This window comes from Drosophila innubila, assembly GCF_004354385.1.
Source record: "Drosophila innubila isolate TH190305 chromosome 2L unlocalized genomic scaffold, UK_Dinn_1.0 4_B_2L, whole genome shotgun sequence".
Taxonomy (NCBI): domain Eukaryota; kingdom Metazoa; phylum Arthropoda; class Insecta; order Diptera; family Drosophilidae; genus Drosophila; species Drosophila innubila.
In genome coordinates, this window is record NW_022995372.1 from 7,815,324 (window position 1) to 7,831,604 (window position 16,281).

Below are 16,281 nucleotides of genomic sequence, written 5' to 3' on the forward strand. Positions count from 1 at the left end.
CAGTTTAAAGCAAGTAAATCAAGTGGAAACACATATAATTTAGTTGCGCTTGACTTGAGCTTTATGTTCACACGATTTTCAATGGCAACAACCAAAACAACAACAACACCAATAACAACACTAGCAACTGTACATATTATGATTATGGGTAGAAATATGATACTTTAAGCCAGAATACGATGCGTCTTATGTTTATATCGCAGTCATGTTTACATCACGATCTGAGATATGATGACAATGACAATGTGAATTGTCAATGTTACCCTCTCTAGTCAATACTTGTATTGATCCACGTTGACAATTTTGGCGGCGTGCAGAAATAAATAAATATGCCAAGTTATATGCTCGATTTTTCACTCAGGCTCCTCCTTCTGCCTTGTGGCAACTGTCTTATAGCCGCGCAACGTGTGTGGCATAAAGCGGCTTTTGTTGGGGCTTGTTTTTGTTTTCGCTTTGTTTTTGGGGCATGCACAGTTTATTTTTACTGTCGATTGGCGCGATGCTGCCATATCTATGGCGCTGTCTGACAAAAGGCAAATGCGCCCATTTGTCATTTGGACAACGAGCTGACAGTTGGAAACAAACGGCGGCCTCAAGCAGTTGTCAGCAGGAGGTTTGCCTCAGTTAACGCCCTGCAGGAGATTGTCGACTATTGAACTTTGTGAATGTGTGAATTTAATGCAATTGTCAATTGAGTTAAATAAAATATAAGAATTGTCAAAATGAGGACTCTTATAAAGGTAAATTGCTTTTCCCTTTTTCTCTTTTATTCCATTTTTAATTGTCGTTAAATGTAGTGAATTTGCAGCCCACACTTTTGATGAAAACCTTTCAACATGCTTTTAATTAAGAATCAATTTATTAATGTGTAAAACTCGTACATACTTAATTAAAAGAAAACTGTGCGCTGTTTTTAATTTTTTCAAATGAACTTTGCAATGCCAGTCTTTGTGCGCTGCGTAATTCATATACGAAGATACGATATATGTCCATATACATATATTTATTTATTTTAATTCAGCTGGCCACATGAAAGGCAAAAGGCAACAACAGCTGTAATGAGCGCACTCATAAAAAAGAAAATAAAATGCGACCCATACGCACTTTTTTATATCCTGTCAGAGAACGATCTAAAGGGTATACTCATATCATTAAAGAATAAACTGTTTAAAATATGAATCGAGTCTAGAAAGAACCCAGGGAATAAACGCAGACTTGATATGTCTTTAAGACTTACCTCGAACTGATGTTATTTGTAAAGCCAAGACAGGGTATTTCTTAATCAAGTCTTTCGACTTAGCGCATTCGAACTTTATATATAAATATATTTTTGCCATTGAAGCAAAATTAAGGACAAGGCAACACAACATTTGCAGCTAAGCCAAATGGCTGCCTAAAAGCGCTTTCAGCACATTGATATGAAAATAAACACACGCTGCTAATCAAATGTAAGCTCACTTAATGTTAAAATAAACAAAAATGAGATGGAGGAATTGCGTAAAAAGAAGAAGAAGTTGGATGTGAGTTTGATTAAAATGGGCATAAATATTACTTTCATGACAGACAAAATGGCATTTAATTAGCTAGCAAAATACTTCAATAAAAACGGAAAACAAACCAAACCGAAAAATACTCTTACGCATTTACAAATAAAAAGTTTATCCCAGAAAAATATAACATCAATTTTATTATTGAGATAAGCGGGGGGAGGGGAGACGCCCCGCGCAGCACAATCCAACAAAGTGGCGCACTCCATGGGATTCGAGTACAAAAAAGAACTTCACTCGTTTCGCTCGTCTCTTCTGCGGATTTGTTTGTTATTTTTGTGTGTTCGGTTCTTTTTGTATATTTTTGCTATTTTTTTAAGTAAGCCTCGTTTTATTCCCTTTGAAGTGGCACTGAGACAGAGTCTCAGATCGGTAGCATTTCCATCTTTATGTCGAATTGCCCATTTTCGTGTTTGTGTAAGCAAAATAAACTCAAAGTCAAGTTTATGACTGCCACTGTGGCATAATTCATGTAAAAGACTTTAACGCTTTTTTAATAATTTTTTATTGTCAACATTTTGTAAAGTTCCTTTATGGTCCACTCTCACTCTCTCTGTCTCTGTCTCTGTCAAGGGTTTCTCTTAATACTGACGATATTTTTGAAAAGTTAAAAAATAAACCGCCGCATTCTTCTTTTTGTTGAAGTCATAAATTTCAAATTTTAATATGATGCTATCCCCCTCTCTTTTGAATTACATTTTTAATAAAAGTGATTGGGATTAAAACTGATTGAGAAAGGCGCACCACTTTTAAAATTGTAGCTTATTAGCAATGATAAAAAATAAACTGAATATAATTTAAATATCTATAATTTAATTATCTTTGTAATATTTAAATATATATACATTAAAACCCAGCAAAAGATCCAACTGATGAATTTGCCGAAAGCCCATAAAAATTTCTACGCTCTATATTTGCAATGCAATATTGTTTCAAGGGGATTACCTGCATTTATTTATATTTAATTTAAATTCACAATTTTTATGATTGTCAAAAAAAATGTTCATTTAATTTTCCATATTGTCGTTATACGAAGAATATGAATATAGAAAAAATATCAAGCAATCTGAATATGGGGGAAATGAAAATGAATGCAGGAAATGAAAACGGTATGAATTGAATTGTCACAGCTGCAATTTTTCAACTGTCAAATCAAAACATAAAACCAATTACTTTTAATGATTAATTACTTCAAAAGAGCCGTTGAGAACAAATGTTGAAAACCACAAAATGATTTTGATTACGAGCCCACAGTATGTGTCATGGTGCAGTCAACATTGATTTGATTTATGATGAGCCACAAAACCCTTCTCCAGAACCCAAGCGACGCGTCATCAAACTCTTATTTTCATGAACTTCAACTTAACCCTGTCGACATGAAAATCACCTTAAAATTCATAAGTTTGTCAAGTGAAATTTACACTCACATTTGATGGAGAGAGAGAGAGAGAGAGTCGGGGACGACAGCCGGTCCAAAGCCCGCAAGTAAAACAGCAGCTGCATGTCATTAACTATATGAGCCCAAGACATAATCCCTGCTCGAGTGCCAAGGCGGACAAACGTGGCGTATGCGTAATACAGGCGCCAAACTTTTCAGCGCTTCATTTTTAAAACATTTAATACAAACCCAGAACCTTTGGCACTTCGGGAGTGTGAGTGAGTGTCAGTGAGTGTGAGTTTGAGTGTGCTTGTCGACACCTTTTCTCACTTTGAGTTCTGTTTTCTATGGCATGTTTCTATTTTTTCCGTTTCTGGCTTCCCATTTAGTTGTCATCAAGGCTGCGGATTATGCGCATGAAAATGGGAGTTTATATTAAAAATTATGCAAAAGCGGTGGCAATGAAAATGATAATGAGAACGTTGATGTTTGTGCTGATGGTAATGATGCCGCAAGAACGAACACCAATTGGAACTCAGGCAAAAACAATGGTTATGGTTATTTTAATATTCGCAAAACTACAAGTAACCAAATATTATAAGTACAACTGGTCTCGCACAGGTGGCGAAAGAGTTCCTTGACACCCTTTTTTTGACGATTGACCAACCGAAAGGGCTCTATCATCGTGTTAACCCCAGTTCACCTGAGCTGACGAATGAGTTTCTCAAGTTTACCCTTCAAATTTTAATTCACAATTTGCACAACAGCTGCGAAGTAAAAGTTTAACCATATAATAATGCAAGTAATTCAATGTTTTATTCGAGGCAAGCAGTTGCGTCGCCACCCCATGAAAGTCACATTTTTATTATTTTATAGCCAACCTGTTGTTCAGTCAATACTTTAGAAGTACTTCATTTTAAAATTCTTTAAGCAATTTATTGGCCACAAATTTTACTAAGCGCGCTAGTCCAAAACCAATAAATTGTGCCTAATGTCGCGATCTTTATGTACCCAATTTCAAGACACTAATTTATTATAACAGACATCGAAAAATATGAGTGTTTTAGGAAATGAATCAGAGAAATCGATTTACGTATTTTCTATGCAATTGAACAGTTAAACTAATCACAACGAATAGGGTATCAGTTACTTGCGGCTTATGTACATTGTAATTGACGACTGTTTATCGAAGGAAGCCTCTTAAAAAGCGGAAGCTCTGTTATGCGATACATGAGCAAGTTTCATAGGTTTATTGATTCTGCGGTTAATTGAGACACTGGGGCAGGTGTAAGATGATGACACCTGTCAGTTGATAAGTACTTGAACAAATCACAAATGGTAATGAGAAATTACACACGTTGGCCACAGCTTAAACGATTAAGTATTAGACTGTTGAAAATTCAATTTAAATATTTTAAAATGCAACAATTTTTATTAGAATTCTTTCGTTGATTCACACTCACCTTATGTGCAACGGCATGCAAATCGAATATTACGAAAAATGTCAGTTTATATTTTTGCCTCCTTTGGCAGGCTGCTGTAAATCATGGTTAGCACACACACACGCACACCCACAGAAAATGTAATCTAGTTGGTTGGGTAAATATTCAAATGAGTTGTTGTCTTCCCAACTTAATAGGGTTCAGAAGCCGCTGAAGCACACACAACAACAACAATCGTCGACACCAACTATTCGCAAATAATCACAATTATTTAAAGGCGAGTATTTTCATTTACGATTCCCTTTCTGCCTATATTTAGGCTCGTTTTAAAAATCCCGCTCAACTGAACAAAGACGCGACTCAAAACCTGAACCGAACGACAGAAACGAATGACGTCCGCACAGTGTGAATGAAAGACGAATACTGAATTTGATTGGATGAATTAAAGTTAAGAATGGTCCTCGACACAGCAACGTACAAGCTCGAACATGTTGCAAGGTCTACGCTTTCTGTGCAACATGTTAGCACACAACTTTGAGCCGAAGTTAAGCTCGTGCATTCTATGTTTTTAAGTCGGCAAATGGCAGATGATCATTACTGCCATTGTAAATATTATTTTAATAGTTTTTATGCAAGGTTTTTTATTTCAAGTTTAGAAAGCATTCTGACTCTTATTCAAACTTTAATGATATAATAAAGTGTCTTTGTTATACTGTTCTACAATTATATAATTTTATTTTTAATTTGTTGCACGAAGCTGCGAGTTAACTAAATTTTAAAAATTACTAAATTTCTTGGGAGTTTTATTTCAAGTACAAATATTTTTATATCTATACGATTTTAGTTTCATTATATAGCATAACTTTACCAAATGATAATTTCATTAATAATATATAATAAAAAAAATTCTGACTTATTATCTCAAAATTTAATTTAATCGAATAAGATATATCTTTTAACGGGCAACACTACTTCGACTAATGCTAGTATTAAAAATGTCGTGGTAAATCTGTTTAAAATATATATATATAAACTATTTCTAAAAACTTTAACTATCAACTGGATTTATGGAGGGAAATGAAGTTGGAGAAGGCACGCAAAAGCAATGAAAATTCCGACCTGCCGCAATAAATTCCGCGCGCGAATGACAAAATGAGAGTGAAATATCCTACACAGACAATGACTAACATACACACAGACCGACACAAACTTCAACGCAAAGGAAATGTCGCGAACACACGCACAGACTTTATCCTTAAAGGACACACACACACACACACACACACACACACACACGCCCACAGATTAAAGGTGTGAGTGTCATAAATCCCGCTAAGTCAAAACAAAATATAGCTCGCCAAGTCCCAGAAGAGCATCATGCATCAGGCAGGTGGATGCCACACTCACACTCACACACACATACACAGACAGACTTTGACCTGACACAATGCTCCATATTCGATGTTTTCCCCCACCCAAAACTCTAGTATCGGTTTGAGACGCGTCTGCGTACTGAGAGTCACAACCGAACAGCTGTTTGGGCCATTTCCTTACCTAGGACAACATAAAATAAGTGGCAACTAGCGCTAGGCCATGCAGCATCTATGCTAACTTGGCCATCACCAAAATGAAAGACTTTGTTATACAATTTAAAATAGAAAATTTATAAATACAATAGAATAATCAGAGGCAATATTCACACGCATCTTCAGCCAGATTTGCTGCAAATTTCACTTTCGTGACTGCAAAATAGGCCTTATTAAATCATCCTGAGATAAAGTAAATTTCCGAATTACCTTAGTAATTTTACCAGCCACAACATGCAGAAGTACAACAGCCGCCGCCGCAAGGTCCACAGGAACCACAGCAAGAACCACAGGGAGCACAGGAAGGTCCACCTCGGGGACCACAATAAGGAGAACAACGAGAACTACATGCAGAAACAAGAGGAGGATGCGGATAACTGCCTTTGCGAAATGGCCTAAACAACATTGGCCCAGGCGGGCAGGGTCCAACATAGAATGGATTGAATTTCGTTGCGTAAAACATTCTAAAATAAATATCTTCCTGTTTATTGTATTTGTTCTACTATGCTGTAATTAATATAAGTTAATAATCGGTAGAAATTATAATAGATATACTCACTCAGGGCTATTGTTTTGAGGCTGAAGAAATACGTGAATATATTTCTCCTCAGCTTGGATTATTCTATTTTAATTTTCATTTTACGAGTTGTTTACAGACGAAAACATTCGAAAGGAATGAGCTACTAAAATTATGAAAAACCGTTCAAGGTAAAATCGTAACAATATTATCAGAGTCTACTATGTTTTCTCATATCTCTAAAATGCATTAATTTGACTGCAAAAGAAAAATGAAAAAGTTAAGCCAACCTAATTCTAAGCTGACAAAGCATATAAAAACAATTTTCGAATATTTTTTCCACAATTTGCACATCTTGAATTTATTAAAAATTTATAAAGAAAAAAATTTGTATTCACATTTATCTTCAACCATGATTTTGGCGAGTGTCAATATTAAAAATCAGATTAATCGCACCATGGCGAACCCTCAGATCGGAGAATCAAGGCTCTCCATAGTATTCGTCAATAGCTTACCACCCACAGGGCGAAGTACTGCAACAACCGCCTCCGTAAGGCCCGCAGGGAGCACAACAAGAACCACAGGGACTACAACGAGAACTACATGCAGGAACAAGACGACCGTGGGGCCAACAGCCCGATCGAAATGGTCGAAATATCATGGGTCCAGGGGGACAAGCTCCAACATAAAATGGATCAAATTTTGTAGCGTAGAACATTTTATTTTGGTTATTTTATTCTATTTGTATCTGTAAAAAAAATATCTCCGTCGATAAATAATAAGTGTTCACATGTATTACATACTCACTTTCTGGAGGTTCTATAATACAATTTTTTTAGGCTGAAGAAATGTGTGAATATATGTATTTTCCTCAGCGGGGAAATTTAAAATTTCTATTTCATTCTATGAGATGTTTACAAACGAAACTATTCGAAAAGAATGTGATTTCAGGCAAATAAAAGCAATAACTACATTTATCTTAGCCTACTAAGTTTATATTTCGCAACTGTTATCGAGAAATCGAGATTCTTCGCATTACCTTTGAACATGAAATTGCTTCTAATTGCTCAAGAATTGCTCAAGGTCTACGGAACTATTCAGTAGACCTAAGTTTATCCCAAAGAGAAAATAATAAGCAGCTAGCTCGGTTCTTCTTCATACTATCGTTTTTTATCTTTAAATATACCCTATTCTCTATCGCAACAGACCATGGAAGCTCAATAACAAATAATAGAATAAAAATCAAAGTATTAACATTATACACTTTTTTAATTATTTTGGCATAAGCCACATACAAATATCTTCAGTCGTTATGATAACTGCAAGAGTCATTTGGTAAAAGTTGTCATCTTGCGGTCCAAAATAAAAAATTGAATGATCTTCTGAGTTGCTCAGCCAAGAACGTCAATTGGTTACCAGCCGCATGGCGAAGATGAGCAACAACCACCGCCGCAAGGACGACATGGTCCACATGGGCCACAGCATCCGCCGGCAGGAACCAGGACGCCGGGTGGGCAGGGTCCCACGTAGAATGGATCAAATTTGCAAACTATATACATATTAAGTTTTTAAATGGGCTGCAACGGAATTATCCTTTCTATTGCTTTTGAGGTTTGGCTGTGATAGTAAGAAAATTACGTTATAAACATTTTAATACAAATAATATTGTACTTACGTCTTGGCCGGATTTTTAAATTTAGGACTGAAGATACATGTGAAGGTATAAATGTTTTATTGTTTGAATTTTATTTCATTTTATGAGTTGTTTATAAGCCAAAAGGTAGTTGGGGAATGAGCAGTAGACGAAGCTGCTAGTGCTAGCTTAACTTGATTTTTTTCAAAGCCTACTAAGCTGTTTCTCTCTATTGAAATTCTTTTTAAAGCTATTACTTTTTAAATCGATATTGGTATCAATCTTGTACTACTATTGCAATAAATTGGAATGTTTGATAACTACAATTGATAGCGTTATCACCAGAATTAAGGAAAAATATCTTAAAAACTGTAGGTGATGTGGTTTTTCCGTGGTCCGGGACCGCAATATATGCTATTAATTATATTTACGGGTGTAGTGGCATAAATAAATTACAAAACCTTTGCTAACCAACACTGCGTGGTATTCAAACGAAGAGAAAAATTTCGCAATTGAAAAAATTTTCGTATAATTAACCGCAATTATCACAATTTAATTTAATGAATTAATTTTAATCGCAAAATAAAATTGACCTTTCCAACACTGCAATTAGGATAGCACAAATGAAAAAAATAAATCCAAAGATCCAACCTAAAAAACTCATTCTAACATTTGCTAAAAAATAACTTGCCTTCTTCATGCATTGAACAGAACAGAATAGAACGTGTCCGCCAGAAAAGTTACGGATATTCACCGATTTTGGTATTCTTAAATATTCCGTAAGTCCGTGTTTTTTAGCCGATCTTAGCAGCTGACATGGTTTTAAAAAGCAAAAAGTAAAAGTAAAAGTAATTTTTTGATTTTATTTGATTTTTTTTAAATATTGCTTTTATATCGTACCATCCATTTATGATACAGCATTTTCGAAAATTAAACAAAGTTAAACTCACTCTATCCTAAAGTATGTTATGGTGCATCGATTTCATTTATAATAAATGAAAACCCCAATTCGTAATCTATGGGCAATTCTACAATGTTTTCCCAAGAAACCATAATTCTAAAATCAATTTCTTTTCCGCACTGAAAAGCAAGAAAGGTAAGATTTTCGACAGATCTTTTCTATAGCAGCTAGATATAGTGCACCGATTTGAAGAATGGTGACAATTTTTTAATTTTTTAAGACCATTTTGTTAATGCCATATTGATTTATTGAGAATTTTAACAGTGTAAGGCTGGTCAGAAGTATTATCACATATATTGTCAGCCCTCTTTAGAAAAAGAGTCTTTGATGAATCTTAAAGACAAACTTATTTGATGACTTGAAGACTTGATTGGAACAGACAGAATCATAGAGCGAGAGGCGCAACCAGACTATATATAAAAGTAACCCAAGCGAAGCTGCATAATAAAAAATTGAATAGTATTAAAAACACATTTAACAGGACGCTTACAGTGCTTACCAGATTATTTCACCAGCCGCACGGTGAACTGCTACAACAACCGCCGCATGGTCGACATGGCCCACAAGGAGCACAAGAACCGCACCCAGTAAATACCAGACAGCCGGGAGGGCATGGACCAATATAGAATGGATTAAATTGGCAAATATACATTTTAAAAACTTCGATTCACAGCAAAGACTCTAATTGTAAACCAATTCCAGCTGTAGTGAGTATTAGAAATGGATCTTTCATATAATTCTCAAGTATTTGTTATATTACTTACTTGGTTTACTTGTAATTGGGCTGATAATATATGTGAATATACTTTCTTACAGCCGGAGTTTGCATAGATATTAATTCATTCCATGCAGTGCTCGCAAACTGTTACTTTCGAATGAAGTGAGCTTAATATGAAACGAGTCTAAAAATTAGTTTGAACCTTTCTTTAGCCTACTACGACACTCAGGTTAAATTTATAGATATTCGACAAGTGTGTCTATAATGATATTTCAATCTGTTCGATGGAGACTCTCGACCTTTGTCCTAATATAACTGTAGAAGTGCAACCATTTCTCAGGATTGAACATGAACTCAGTGAGTAAATGTATTTTACAGATCCTCCACTTTTTGCTCTCTTATCGATAATAATTGTTGGGGTTTCTGGAGTTTCGGTTAGATCGCAAATACATGGGTGCAATTTCAGGAATGCTACTGACATTCGAGCTGGCAAAGATTTCGACAAAGTTATAAATGCTCTGCCCTGTTTTCTTCACAAGGGAGCAAGTAGTCCGCATAGAATCGCTTTTGAGCACTGAGTGCAGACAATCTGATGGCGTCATTTTTCCCAGAGCTTCAGTAGCTTTTCCAACCAATTGACATACTGGCATCGAGGCCTTGATCACAACCTGAGAAGTGGTGTGTGACATTATGAGCACTAATGCCAATTTACCCAGCATTCCCACTGTGCTGTGTGCAGCGTCCATCGCTGTTGGACTTTAATTTTGTATAAGGCCTACTCCTGAAAAGTCTTCGCGTCAGCAAAAAGCTTAAAATTTTGATAATTTTGTGTTCAATTAAAAGTTTTTAAAAATAAATAGAAGATCTGTAACACAGCCTACATGATTTAAACTAACTTAAGCATCTTTGGCAAAGGAGTAAAATAATAAATAAATAAATTAAATATGAATCTTTAACAAATTCGTGTATCTACTAAATCTATCATAATGGATGAAAACGAGTCGTAACTATAAGTCAGAAAAAATAATGAAAATTTATTCACAAATTAAATTTTGTATTGAACACTATTTGCTTTTTTGGTTTTACATTTATGTATATATCGCTGTTAATATTTTCTGGCGGTTCTATGTAAACTTTTTTTTATGTCCGATTTGCTGTTAATCTTACTTTCAGCTTGGCTTTCAGTTTTGCTCTCGATTTTACTTTCAGTTTCACTCAAGACTTTGGTTTCGGGTTTCCTTGAATTATTAATATTTGAATTAAAATCAGTTTGATTATTTTTATGCTCATCACATTTGTACGTCCAACCGCATGGTATAAACCCGGAATATATTCCATAAGGACAACTGCCACAGGATCTCTCCGGATACGGTCCAACATAAAATGGATTTAAACAATCGCCAGTGCATCGAGAAGCGCGCATTTTGGAAACTATTGAAAACAGCATGGAACTAATATTTAATTATGAAACTATCCCTATCATTAATCAAAAATGTCAATAATTCTTACATTTGGCTACAAAAAAGCAAAATGTTTGTTCAGCTACATGCAAAGAATGAAGAGATTTATTTCGGCATTACATATGAAATCCCTTGAAAGTTTAAACGATGACTGCTTGATCGATCGTTAGCTTGATATATATAGAACATTTCAAGACTGCGGAAAACTTTTAGTAAACTAAAATAATTTTGGTTAAAAGGGCTTTAATAATTTAATTTAAATTGCTATTGTGCTGATTGATTTGTTGGAGTGGAAGGAGCTATGACGCTAGCTTTATTGCTACAAGCTTCACAATCTTTAGGCTCTTCTTTAGGAGCTTCTTGAGACAATTCTACAGGTGCGACAGTCACAGCACATGCCTTTCCCGCATCGATAGGAGGTGCACAGCCGCCACAAGGTGCATTAGGTCCTGGACATGGTCCACACTCGGGATTATTGCAATTATTCTCATCAGTGCAATCCGGATCACAGCAAGGCGGATTGGGTCCAATATAGCCAGGATTAAAGACGCAAGGCATCTTGAAGAATTTTACAATTTATCTTCTATTAGAAGTTAAAGAATTTTGTTGAGATTGTAAAGCAGGTTAGTTCTATTTTTGTTGTGTTGTGTAGGCCCAGATGTAAGTGAATGAACGTATTTTGATTATGGAGATTTGAGACTGTCATGGGCTCTGTCAAAGGTTGCTTTAATGAAAGCAAATAAACTCAATTGAGGCAGCATTTAAATGGACATAGCTGCAGACACATTGACCCAATGCGAATGGCTTTATAAGCTCGGGAACCCATTGCACAATGTGCATAATTATTTCATAATCGGGCAACACTTCATTTATGGTGACAAAAGCCTGCAGATGTGCAAAGCCACGCCCCGTCGGGGGAGTTACTGGTCAGCAATAAATGCTCCAAAAATGGCAACAACACAATACGAGACTACAACAACAATACCCCACAACAACAACAATAACAACATGCTGTAAATATAAGTTGAAATTAATGAATAATTAAGCTGCATTGTGGCATGTTTGGCCGTTGTCTGAGCGGAAGTGCAACATTTGCATAACTAACACAATTAACTATATACGTTCAGTTGAATGAATGTTTGCTGGAATTAATATGACTATGAGTATAAGTGTAAGTATTAGATATGTAAATTCTTCACTTGCAACATAATTGGGAAAATAACGGCAATTCCTTTGTCAATTAATCAATCAATCAACGTACAAAGTTGACAATGCCAACGATAATGGCAATCATAATGATCACAATCATCATGATGCTCCATATGCAGTGCGGAAATAAGCTGTCCAATGTCTTCATTTTGACTTCAAACAACAACAACCACAAGATGTACCTTGTTGCATGCTAATGTCATCATTTCAAAGTTCAAAACGCATCGAGTCTCAGAATCTTCATCATCGATGCCAACGCCACGCATCGGCTGAACTATTAACATCAAATGTTGACCAGACCAGCTACTTCCCCTGACCCATCTCCACCTCCGCCTCCACCCACCAGTTTCCTCTCTTGGAGCCGCATGAATAGCGCCCAGAGGCAGCGCTGCTTTTACTACTGAAATTACTGCTGCCACCGCTGCTGCTTTTGATGCAACGCGTCAAAGTCGTGTGCACTTTCTGTGTAATTCATATTCAAAGCGTGATGCGACACAGCGCGTTGCGGTTCCTATGGTTGCGGGGTCTAGGGTTATTGTAGGCGTCTGCCCCATTTACTCCCTACCCCCCCCCTTGCCACGCTGCTCTTACTTCTGCTTTTAAGTGGAGACCACTGGGCAGCGTGTGCCTCTCTGTGTGGCACGTTGCGTTCTCGGCTTACTTCATTCTATGTCTAGATGTGTGTGTGTGTGTGTGTGTGTGTGTGTGTGTGTATTTAAGTGGTGTGTGGCTGGTGTGGCAATTGTGACCTGCTATGCCGCTTTGTGCTTAAAGCGCTCTAAACAAGTCCACACACACTGCACTGCGAGATATTGATATTCTAAAATTGAAAATGCAAAAATACCCGTTTTTGCTTAAATAAAAATGTAAATGTAAATATAATTATTATTCACAAGCAAACATTATATATTTCAGTCAAAATTTATAAATGAAGAGAACAACTTTATTTTTTTCAATTTTGACAGATGATTAGTGTAACAGGTTTAGTTCTTATATTTTGTCCAATTTAATATAAAGATTCTAGCTTTGTTAAAAAGTATAATATTGAATTTTAATTTATGACAACATAATAACAACATATTCAAAAATTCCAATGTTTTTCATACAGATAATCAAATAAATTCAAAAGATAAAACAAAGACATAGATAATGTAACAAGAGTAATAAACATTTTTTAGGAGAAATAAAATTAAAAGATTTATTTTATTTAGTCACTGCGAATTTTTAAGCAAAAATCTACACAAGACATTGCATTAAGAATCAGTTTAGTTCAATATGGCTGAATTTATATGCTTATTAAGAAATCATAATTTAAATGAATTTTATCTGAAATTAGAAAAAGTGGTTGTGAAATTTTAAAACTTAATAATTAATTATTACTGTTATCGTTATATTTGTCAAAACAAATGTAATCAAAAAGAAATTATTAATTTTCAAATTAATAGTAAGAGATACATATATTTTTACTACTTTCTTAATAGAGTAATTTCTTTAAGTACACTTGAAGTCAACAGAAAATAAACTCTTTGACTCGCGCCAAAATACTATAAAGAAATACAAATAAGAAACCAATCGGCTTTGTCTATAGCACTTCCGTTAGTTGGTCTCTTGGAAAGCAAGTTTCTTTCTATTTTTAATAATTCGAGCTCTTGCTAGTGTCTTGTAGCTGATAGCTGTTCCTTAGTGTAAGTGCTTGGTCCCCCAATAAGCCCCGGTCTGGACACGAGCAGCGGCCACTTGTCTCGTCGTAACTGTTTGAAATATGTTGTGGAGAAATGACAAAGTGACCGGAAGATGATACTATAATAAAACAAACACAACAACCTCCTCACGGAACGGCCCATGTTTGCCTAGGAAACAACAGAGCCGCAAGTACCAGTATGGGTACTCGAACTCATACTCATACTCGAACTCATGCTGAAAATGAACATGGGCAACTGGACAATGTTTTATATGCTGTACACTACGCGTTTTCTATTTCCATTTTTGTTTTCCTATTTCTTTTCAATTTTTTAGCCATTTATTTACAAATGAACAATATTTATGGCCTCTTTTTGAACTCGAACTACGTTTCGAAGAGTTGTGGATCTGCTGTGGGTTCCTCTCTGCGCTGGCCAACTTCCGTTCTATACTCTTACTCGTAGTAACTAGAAACTATCTTTTTTTTTTGCTTGGGCTTCATAATTTTTTGGTTTTATTTAAGGTTCTATGCAGGCGGCATACAAAACCAAAACATTTTGGTTGCTTTTCAGTAAGCTACAATTTATATTTATGTTCTAAGTATGGTTTACAAGTGCTTTTTGGCACCAGTTTAATGGTCGTTCAATGGTTCAATCTTCATATAAATAATGTTAATTTGCCAGCAATTATGTGTCGCCAAAAAATGCTAAGCAAATTAATTATGTATCTCACGTTATGTGTAGATACAATCTGAAGTGTGACTATAAAAACAATTGTATTTCTCTTAAGCAAAAGCCGCAGTAACACTTTATTATTTTGTTGTTAATTTTAAATAGAATTTTAATTTTCAAACACCAAAGATATTAACAATGAAGTGTTTGTCACTTAGTTATAACAAAATTTGATAACTTTTAGCTGAGAAATAAAAATTATAAACTATTATGTACTGTAATCACAGTTTACTACAATCCCAGACCACTTCGATTAATCAGAGTTGAAACTGGCAACAGACCAGCGATTAAAACTTGTCCATAATTAGAGTTGTCATGGGAAAAATTTATTACGACCAATTGAAGATGACGTCAAACTGGAACACTAAATGCTGCGCACTTAAGAGATCATAACTTTGCGCTTGATAAATCGAACTGGAATCGCCTCCAGAGACGAGTTAAATCTGTTATGCAAAACAAGGCAACTACAAGCAGGAAAGAGGAGCAGACAAAGAAGTACAAGAACCTGAAGCCAATGCTAAGAATGAAACTGAGACTGAAACTGAGGCAACTGCTGTTGCTGTTGCCGTTGAATGAATTGGTCTGTCCCTGAGTCTTTACTGTCTTGGCAATCAGCGCTACCGGGCATGGAAAGTTAACGCACATTCAAAAACCGGATTCGGTTTCAATTGACGCTGGCACTTGGCGCACTCAACTCTTGCCAGGATGGACTGTGGCGGATGTCAGCTAAGGCAAAAGCCTGCTTGTCGTGACTATAGCTGTGACTGTGACTGTGGCTGTGGCATCTTTAAGTTGCATCAACTAAGCGCCTTGCCACATCTGAAGTGTGGAGAGAGCGCATTCAAGTTGAAATTGCCGCAATTGCGTGCCGACCACAATCTTAACCAGTGGCAAGAGCACCGGCTGCAAAAGTTCTGACTGACTGCCTTGGCTCCCTTACGGCCAGTTTTCATTCTTGTCTGTCCCTGTTGCCTGTCTGTCTGTCTGTCTGTCTGTCTGTCTGTCTGTCTGTCTGTCTGTCTGTCTGTCTGTCTGTCTGTCTGTCTGTCTGCCTGTTTCCTTTTGTTTTAATGAATAAGTTGAAACACCTGCTCGTTGTCTGGTTGCCTCGTTGAGATCTTTCCCTCGATCTGGACACGTTACTCAAGTTTAATGCTGCGAATGTGTCCTATCTTCTTGCCAACTCTTTCCATTGTTAATACACTACACAAGAGTATGTGAGTTTCGACAAACTTTCTGTACTTCTCGAGTTCAACAAAAGAAAGTTGCTGCAAGTAATTTACTTTCTTAGATTTATTGTAGTCGCATTAAAGTCCATTACTTAAATATATTAGCAGAGTATTTGCTTGTCGCTTGTTTGTTATTTGCATAGACACATGATATGTTTGACAAGTTGGAGTCAGTCTTGTCTGCAATTGA

At 35.9% G+C, this 16,281-nt stretch overlaps 1 protein-coding gene and 2 long non-coding RNA genes across 3 annotated transcripts; all 3 read right to left on the reverse strand.

Moving 5' to 3' along the window:
- Positions 1 to 6,801: 6,801 nt before the first annotated feature.
- LOC117780739 lies at positions 6,802 to 7,316 on the reverse strand. Its single transcript, XR_004617113.1, has 2 exons — positions 7,278 to 7,316; positions 6,802 to 7,218 (listed from the first exon to the last, which is right to left on the reverse strand). It is a non-coding gene; the product is annotated as an uncharacterized LOC117780739 (long non-coding RNA).
- A 404-nt stretch (positions 7,317 to 7,720) lies between these two features.
- LOC117780738 lies at positions 7,721 to 8,255 on the reverse strand. The gene is made up of 2 exons (XR_004617112.1): positions 8,146 to 8,255; positions 7,721 to 8,087 (listed from the first exon to the last, which is right to left on the reverse strand). It is a non-coding gene; the product is annotated as an uncharacterized LOC117780738 (long non-coding RNA).
- A 3,213-nt stretch (positions 8,256 to 11,468) lies between these two features.
- Positions 11,469 to 11,907, reverse strand: LOC117780737 (male-specific sperm protein Mst84Dd-like). The gene has a single exon (XM_034617378.1). It carries the CDS (start codon positions 11,798 to 11,800, stop codon positions 11,507 to 11,509), a length of 294 nt encoding a protein of 97 aa, XP_034473269.1. The 5' UTR covers positions 11,801 to 11,907; the 3' UTR covers positions 11,469 to 11,506.
- Between the last annotated feature and the right edge of the window lie 4,374 nt (positions 11,908 to 16,281).

Bases quoted from the DNA above. Each gene is read 5' to 3' on its own strand.
- LOC117780737 (XM_034617378.1), bottom strand. From the start codon at position 11,800: ATGCCTTGCGTCTTTAATCCTGGCTATATTGGACCCAATCCGCCTTGC.